We start from the raw sequence: 8,827 nt of genomic DNA, 5'->3' as shown, positions 1-8,827 counted from the left end.
ATAATCTTTCCTTGTACACTAACCATTATAAAGTTTGACCACGCATCAGGTTTTAATCTAGCAGTTCTTAAGCCTATATATATGTACAACAAAAAAGGTAATTACAAATAATTAAAAAATAATAATAATAAGACAATTATAATGTCTAGATTGTACAAATTTCATTGCACCCGGCTTTATTGCCCTAGATTGATGGTTTAAGTTTCAAAAAAGGTTATATATTCCAGTTATAAATAGACTAAGAAGAGCAGGTGATATACTTATTCTTTTCCTTAAACAATAAAATACCCTAGAATAAAAGCAAGACAACAAATGGGAAAAGGGTGTTTTGAATTGATATAATAATAAGACATGTCCCATCTCCACACCATTCCTTTTTGACCCCATCATGCTTCAGTCTTTTTACTCTTTGAAGCCATATAACACCCATCTGTTCATCGCCAAAACATCAAATTCTCATTGTATTTATTTAAGAAAAAGAACACCTCTAACTGATATGATATATGACACTTTTCTCTTTGATTGAACTATACCTAGTTACCATATTTCATCAACTCCGATAAACCATTTTCAGCTTCTACATGGCTCAACAGGTATCTCCTATCGCCACTGTTACTGACGATACACATTTAGCGTTTATTATTATTATTATTTTTTTTTTTTTGCGTTTTTGTTGTTCATTTTGAGTTGAATGCAGGAAGAAGGGGGGTGGCCTTTAGGACTGCGGCCTTTGAATATGAGACCAGGAGACTATGACTTCTCAGGATCAATCTCATGCAACACTTTGCTCAGTGGCTCACCTGCATTAACCTCAGATTCTTCTTCAGATGTAGATACACAGGTTTGATTTGTGTTTGTGTTCAATGTTTATTGCGTTATTTTCTTTTATTTATTAATCCATTGCCTGTCACCGGTGATGAAGTGGTTGAAACTTGCTAGAATAATCTAATTTTGGATCCAACTTCCTCCATTGAGTCGAAAAAGTCATGATTTTTCAGGATTAAGAACGTCTAGAGTCAGTGATTGGTTTCATCATGTTGGTACCTAATTGGATACCTACGCTTTCTGAGGTTGGCCGAACTCAGAAGCAAATGGTACAACAACATGATAAAGGTTGTAATATAAGAATTTGCCTTTTTGACATAGATTTAGCATTACTTTAATTATATTTCGTTTTCACGCATAACATAGCGGTAAACAATGAAAGTACTTCCTAAATTTGCATTTTTTTATTGAACCGGTAACATGACCAACATATTTGGAGATTCATCATAAATCATAATCTCTTTCCATTTTTTAAAAGGCTACAAAACACATAAGGATCCATATTATAAATCTTAGAGGTCTGGAAAGTTTAATGGAAAAGTTGAATGAGTTTGCAAACCTAGAAATATATTATTGTAAGATGTCATCACATTTAATTTATTTGGAGTTCAATGGTCATTAAACTTTTTAAATAAAAAAAAATTTAATTTTCAAATAAATATTTAAATATATTTTATTGAACTTTGTAGACTTCAAATGTATTAGTCTTAAAGACTAATAAAATTATATGGAATATATAATAATAATAATAATAATAATAATAATTTCACAATCCAAATGAATTCTATAAAGTTTACCCTTACAAATATATATAATGGTTATAAAGTTAAATCTCTCCCATTTTTCTAAAAGGCTAAAATATTAAATATATATAATAGAGTGCAATTTTCATGACACTAAAAACATTTCATATAACATTTCAATCTAAAAATTAATGAGTTTATATATATATATATATATATATATATATATATATATATATATATATAGAGAGAGAGAGAGAGAGAGAGAGAGAGAGAGCCATGTATAAAAGAATAAATGATGAGAATCTTGAAGTCACAAGAGTTCTTAAAAATTAGTACATGATTCATCAGCCATTTCTTGTTTCGTATTTCTAGTTGTCTCATTCAGTCCAAGCTTCTTTTGGAATGAGACATATATAAAGACATATGGAAGATAACACCAAATTTCTGCCCTTGGTAGTAGATGATCAATTGCTTTTCCTTGAAGCTAGTGAATCTATGTGACATTTAAAATGACATTTCTGACCCCGAAAGAAGCTTGTGCCCTTCACATGTCACTGTCATCCCTTATATGGGTATGTTTGGTATACCAGAATAAGGCTAGCAAGGCATCTTTTTACAACAAACCTATATGGCTATATCAGTATACAACTTCCATTACAATTGCAAGTGGTTATATATAGCATTACATTATTGGATTTGACCCAAAATCAAGTTAAAAATATTGTGACCTTATTTTGAGATTATTATTGGTTGTATCTAGTCAACAGGGTCTTTCTTTCATGACAAGAGCATCACATTAGGAAATCTTTTGGGTGTTTCAAGCATTGTAGAGCTCTCAAGAAGATCTTTAAGAAGTAGGAGAACTTCAGAAACCATAACTTTAGGAAACAACGAAAGATCAAACCTCAAATCAAAACTTTGGTGTTTCAATTTTTGTTTATGCCGAAAAGACATTGATGTTGATATCGCTAGAAACAACACTGTACCCCTTGGAAGATTACTAGAAGTAGAAAGAAGAGTTGCTCAGGAGCACAGACGAGGTCATGAGCATGGTCCATTGATATATGGACCTGATGAGCTTGCGTTAGCTCAACCTTTTGGGGAGCTATCAAATTCGTTGTTTGTGGATGGACGAATTGTGCCTCCAACCCAGTCAAGCCCTTGTTCGGGTTTGGACTCTAATGGAAGGAACGAGGGTAGAAGATTGAGACCTCCATGTTTTTGAAACTTAATTAGTTTTCTTTCCTATCTTTGTTACAGCTTGAGATTAATTATGTTGGGTGCATTTGTGAAGAATTTGTCATATTTGCTACTCATAATGGGGTTTAATTTGTTTGGTTCATTTTGTGAACAGCCAATGTTTTAATGCACGTAGAAATATATAATTGCCTTGTTTAATATACATATAAAATATCACTTAACATCTAAATCTAATTTAATAAAGTTAAAAAGTGTATCCACCTGAATTAAGTTAAAAAGTGTATTCACATGAATTAATGATGGGTTTTTGTCATATCACATGTATGATATCTGGTTGTTTTAACTTTTAATCCATCACATATATATGGGTCTTAGGTCTATATCATCTATATATTTAAATTGAATAAAGTCTTTTTATAAAAAAAAAAAAAAAAAGATGACCTTCAACACAAATAAAAACAAGACTTGTATAAAAATATTATAAAAATGTACGACGGTAGCCAAATTGTTCTAGTACGTAGTGATGAATAAATGTACGGAGCATATAAATTTGATGCTGGTGTTTGATTTCTAAAATCTAAAATCACTTTATCACTTATTAAATCTTGCCGGAGACACATTGACCATGATACATCGGATCTTGCTTTATACAACAATCGTTCTCATAATATTTAAAAACAATGTTATTCAAAATTCGTGTTTTAGATTATTATTTGTTTAAGAACTAGTAGTTTATTAAAACCAATAGTCATATGTATTTTATGCATTTTAAGAAAGATGTGTATTAGCATAAAACACATAATTATTTCTAGCATTTATTATTGTATCTTGTAGATAATTATTCTTATATTTCTTCCTTCAAAGGAACTTACCTGTATTTATACATTCATCAAAATAAATAATGTTATATAAAGCGTATACGGGCTTAATCTACCGGACTACTATACTGGGCTATACAAGATACACATATAAACACAATATAATGTACACTAAAATTACAAACACTTTTTTTTTTTATATTGGGTTGAAATGATCTTTTAGTAATGCAACATTAACATTAATGACTCTTGAACTTACTAACCAAGAAAATTACCCTTTGGTTTGCTGATTACCCCACAAGAAAATTATACAACAAAGAGATCCTTTATACATATACCCAATATGGCACAGATCTTTATATTCAACCAAAATGTTGCTAACACATAAATTTGACATTTTTCATGTTTTATCAATGCATTGATCAATCCTTGCTTTTCCAAATGAGGATACAGCCGATAGCCCACAGCTTTCCTCAATGCAATTTGTAGGCATTCTTGATTTCCAAGCCTTTTGATGGGCGGCTTTAACTTCCACCGCCACCAACCGTACAATTTTGCTCCGGCAAAAGGGGCAGACTGGCGGAGTTGATGGATTTTGCTTGTTGTGGCAGCACAAAGCTAGAGTGCATTGAGCACACATTTGATGCCCACAATCTTGAACCTCTATTGTGCATACTTGATCAAAGCATATGCAACATACCTCCGTTTCGCTTACCTGAAATTAAAAACTAAAATTACGTGTTTGTGCATGAAATGAAAATCCTAGATATCTATATTTCAATCCTTCAAGCCGACTAAACTCAATAATGGAATGTAATCACTCATTCCATTCCATCATATGAAACAGGCCGTAAGTTTTGAGCTTACCTCAGAGATATTGTCATCTATACCATCGGAATCATAATGTGATGGAGATGGAACCCAGTGACTGGTGCCCTTCAAGACTGTTTTCTCCCTCTCCTTATTGGCCTCCATTAGAGCTCGTTCTAACAAGGCTTTTGCATCTTGATGAAGCTCACTAATGAACTTTAATGGTGAAGGCCACACCAGAGGCTCTGCTGATGAAGGGTTTAGCAATGCTGCACATGCCTCGTTCTTATGCTTTAAAGCAACCATGTATGGAATTCTTCTGCATTTAGTGAGAAAGGTTAACAAATTAAGTTTTGAGGTCGAAAAAGATGATAAAAATCGAACCTTTTTGCTAAAAAGATTAAGGATTTGCAAATGATTTTGAAGAAAGTGTTACCCAGATGAATCTTGTTGAAGTCTATCTGCACCCCATGCCAATAATTCTCTGATACAATCGATTGAACCCCCTCTTGCGGCTAAATGAAGTGGAGTGCTACCAGGAAAGCTGTAAATCAATATTGATTTTCATTAAAAAAAAAAATCTTGAAAATCAGAAATTTGAGAAGAAATGTTACCTATATCCACCAGTAGAGGCACAAACAAGAGCTCCATTATCTAAAAGTATATGAACACAATCAGGGTGTTGTTGACGTGAAGCTAAGTGTAATGGAGTTGCTCCTTTACCATCTCTTATATTCACAAATCTTGAAAATCCCCTTTTTAACACATTTCAAATTGTAAATTAATTTTACGTCATAAATCACTAGTTCGTTAATTTACATGTAAAAGAAATTAATTTAAAAGAGAATAGGAAAGTCTACCAAGAAACTGCAATGTGGGAGGTCCTGGCAGCTAAAAGAATGGTTTGAAGACAATCAGAGTGGCCATAGAAAGCAGCATAGTGCAAACATGTTCTTCCATTCAGTGAATCAAACATCAAAATCTGAAAATTTGTTAACAGTATCACCATTGTTGACTTCGAACAATGATCTTGAAAACAGATACATGCATGTGTTTTTTGAGGTATGTAAAAGGAAAGAAATTGACATACATTGGCCCCAGCTTCAATGAGCTTTTGTACACAAGAGATCTTCCCATGCATTGCAGCTAACATCAATGGAGTCTAACAAGTGATACCCATCACCGAATTACACAAAATCAGTAGAAGAAGAAGGTGAGAATTAAGAAAATCACCCAATTTCCATAAGATCATGAACCATACATCACATTGGATTCATGAAACTGACATAAAATCAAAATTGAAGTGTAATTCAAACAGAGAGTACCCTGACACACCTGTTTATGACGATTCAAGGAATCGGGATTGACTAACTGATCGCCCAAAAGCATAGAAACAATCTGACCAAAAATCGACAAATTGTATGAAGCATTGAACGAATCCATCAAGGAAAAACAGAAAATGAAGTAAGAACATGAAGAAATTCTTGAATTACCCACCTCGATTCGGCCATTGGCAGCAGCTATGTGAAGAGCAGAATGGCGATCGTTGACGGTGGTTTGTTGAATAAGATCGGGATCTCTCTCCAAAACACTCCTTACAGTCTCCAAATCGCCTGACTGCACGGCTGTGAACAACCAATGCTCGTCTTTTACCCTGCAACTAAGCCCCTGACCCATCTTTTTGAGGGTTTAAATGCTAGGGAGAAAAATGGCGGAGGTCCACCGGAATCATCCGCAACCACCCAGTGATAAGGTGGTGGTGGTGATAATGGTGGAGCAAGAGAGTGGTAGCGGTTTTTTTCACGTTTAAGTTGGAGAGATAATGAGAGGTTAACGGGCAGGTGTCTGATACATGACGGGCAATCTAGAGATTCCCAATTTTTACAAAAGTGGGTACCGACAGCCCCGATTTTTCGCATCTGTGTCCGTTAATAGGATAATTGATTTGATTCTACTTAAAGTTACATGGCCTGTTGGCCAAAATAAATGGTAATATTTTCGATTTAACTGTCACTTTTTTTCCTTTTAACCAAATATTTAATATTTTCATAGTTTTACTTAAAATATTTTGATTCATTATATGCAAGAGTATTAGAAAATTTGAAAGAAGAATAGAAAAAATATATATATTATACTTATTAAGTTAACATTGTAGAAATATAAACTTTTAATAATATGTAGTTAAAAACTATGTTATATTGATTGTTAATAACTTAAAATGATAAAAATATATATTCCTTTTTTTTTTTTGCGAATTTTGGTTATCTTACAAATTAGATGTGCATTAAAAAAATCAGTTTGAACTGGAAACTAGTCTGAATTAAGATCTACATATCATATTGGATTCAGATTGAGTATACGATCGTTGTGTCCAGTTTGTAGTACTAGCAATTGGAGGATATTTTTAATTTTTTTTTTATCATTCTCAAGTGGATACATAGTGGTCACTAATTGCTTTTATGGTCAAATTGACCATTTTGCCCCTCATCGGTTAGTACAAATAGATGTTGTCATGTTAGTTGTGTTGGTTCATCATACTACTTAAAAACGTAGTTTACATTAAAAAATATCTCTTATGATTTGGGTATACTCGATAGCATATGGTCGAACAACAAATACATACGAAAAAAATAACTATAGGCATGTCGGTCCCACTCACCACAGATAACTCACCTTCGAATAAGTACACACCATTGACGACTAAATTGACAATTACAAAAAATTGAATATTTACTCAACGACCAACGACCCCTACTATAACTACAAACACAACGATGACAACTATTTCTATTAGACATGCTTTGTTTTTCTAATTTTAGAGTTAAAGATGTACTGCAATTTCTTTTTCTTTTTTTACAATATTAAAATCGAAAATTTTATAAAAAAAAAATTCGTTTTTAAACCGGTTTTACCCAATTCAGCTTGAATCCAATGCCTATCCGGTTTGACCTTTATAAATTATTTTTCCCAAAACCCGGTTTGGATCCAATCTGGTTTTTTCTCAATCAGATTTGACAACTGTTAATCAAAATACGATCTCTTTTTAAACCGACCTAAATCTTTTTTAAAACCCAGTATGTTTACATCTATTCCATAAATTAACAAATGATTTTGGTGTCAAAAATCCTATTTTTCGTCACTTTTGTCGCGTTTTACCGAACTTGATTTTGGTGTCAGAGTTTTACGAAATTTTCATGGTTGATCAGATATAGCATAATAAGCAAGACTCATTTGTCATGTCATAAAATGTTTTTTAGCTATTTGGGATGCTATTGTTCTCTCTAACTAGTAATCTTATTTTATTTTCAACTATAAGTAAATGTGTAACTTGTTTGTCAAGGAGTAAAACATTGTGTTACTTAACTGTTTACTTTCAAGAAATATATTAATCTATATTCCATAATAGATATAATTAAAGATGGTGATAAAATTATGAACATTACCTTAAAACTTGATGCTTTAACTAATTTACAACAACAATAAACTTCAATTCGTTTAGCCTTTGACATCAATGAACTCCTTCAAATTCTGCAAAATTTTCCTTTGTCATATGGATTTATAAACTTTGATAATGTTATCGTCTCCCCTGAATGATTAAAATTTATTCAGTAAATGGTCGCATACTCTTTTTACCAATATGGGAAATATACTTTACTTTTTACCATAATTTCAATGCAGTTACATATCTTTACCCATAACAGCATATGCATTTTTCTTTGTTTAAGATGATCATTAGTACATATAGGTCAAAAGTCAAAGTGTCAATTTTCTTTGTTTAAGATAATGGAGGGACATAATTAAAATGTACCTGGTTGAGGTTGTACAATATGCTTAAACTCTGGATATCTTTTCCAATGTATATGCAAGTATGTCATCATTTTCTCAAATGTTTTTTAAATATTATTAATCCAGACAAAGGTAAGTTAGATATGACCATAAAAATTATACAACTTACAAACTCATATGTTCTGATATTGAAACTAACACAATATATATGTCATGCCAGAAATACCCCGTAATAATTTCATAAAACAAAAGGTCAGTACTCAGTATGTTATATGAGTATATCTACAAGAATAGAATGTAATGAAAACCAAGTATGCACCTGTCATAGCACTTGCAGAATGGAGAATATCATTGTGCTAGAAACTAATGTTTCATTCCAACCAACCTTTTGGATACATAATCAAAATAATTACAAGTTTTCCATATAACAAGATTCAAAATGGTTGTTGGGAAAACATTGACATACCTACTCTTTACTCTCAGACAAGATAAGCAAAATTATAAATCTTGTTTTGCAGATGAAAGCTTACTCTATGATGCACCCATAATGTAACAAGCCTTAGTTGTTATAAATCCTACTAGGAGAATCATGAAAAGTAGATGATTGTTTTGGCCTGTATTAAAACAGTAGCATCCCATTTA

The 8,827-nt window shown here is 32.2% G+C and overlaps 2 protein-coding genes across 2 annotated transcripts; one reads left to right on the top strand and one right to left on the bottom strand.

Moving 5' to 3' along the window:
* Positions 1–453: 453 nt before the first annotated feature.
* LOC145133042 (uncharacterized protein At3g17950-like) lies at positions 454–2,922 on the top strand. Its single transcript, XM_079067984.1, has 3 exons — positions 454–593; positions 698–841; positions 2,332–2,922. The coding sequence occupies exons 1-3, from the start codon at positions 582–584 to the stop codon at positions 2,794–2,796; spliced, it is 621 nt and encodes a 206-aa protein (XP_078924110.1). The 5' UTR covers positions 454–581; the 3' UTR covers positions 2,797–2,922.
* Positions 2,923–3,766: 844 nt separating this feature from the next.
* LOC145134807 (putative E3 ubiquitin-protein ligase XBAT31) lies at positions 3,767–6,254 on the bottom strand. Its single transcript, XM_079069635.1, has 8 exons — positions 5,897–6,254; positions 5,735–5,797; positions 5,490–5,561; positions 5,260–5,381; positions 5,014–5,154; positions 4,836–4,943; positions 4,457–4,718; positions 3,767–4,304 (listed from the first exon to the last, which is right to left on the bottom strand). The coding sequence occupies exons 1-8, from the start codon at positions 6,074–6,076 to the stop codon at positions 3,990–3,992; spliced, it is 1,263 nt and encodes a 420-aa protein (XP_078925761.1). The 5' UTR covers positions 6,077–6,254; the 3' UTR covers positions 3,767–3,989.
* Positions 6,255–8,827: the final 2,573 nt, after the last annotated feature.

This window comes from Lactuca virosa, chromosome 8, assembly GCF_052849685.1.
Source record: "Lactuca virosa cultivar CGN04683 chromosome 8, Lactuca_virosa_CGN04683_v6, whole genome shotgun sequence".
NCBI classification, from domain to species: Eukaryota; Viridiplantae; Streptophyta; class Magnoliopsida; order Asterales; family Asteraceae; genus Lactuca; species Lactuca virosa.
This window is presented reverse-complemented; position numbering and strand designations above follow the sequence as displayed.

Excerpts from the sequence above, each read along its gene's own strand:
- LOC145134807 (XM_079069635.1), bottom strand. The coding sequence starts at position 6,076 with ATGGGTCAGGGGCTTAGTTGCAGGGTAAAAGACGAGCATTGGTTGTTC. Across the intron at positions 5,562-5,734 it reads CCTTGAATCGTCATAAACAG|ACTCCATTGATGTTAGCTGC; the intron begins GTGTGTCAGGGT and ends ATCACTTGTTAG. Across the intron at positions 5,382-5,489 it reads TCATTGAAGCTGGGGCCAAT|ATTTTGATGTTTGATTCACT; the intron begins GTATGTCAATTT and ends ACAAATTTTCAG.
- LOC145133042 (XM_079067984.1), top strand. Across the intron at positions 842-2,331 it reads CTTCAGATGTAGATACACAG|TCAACAGGGTCTTTCTTTCA; the intron begins GTTTGATTTGTG and ends GGTTGTATCTAG.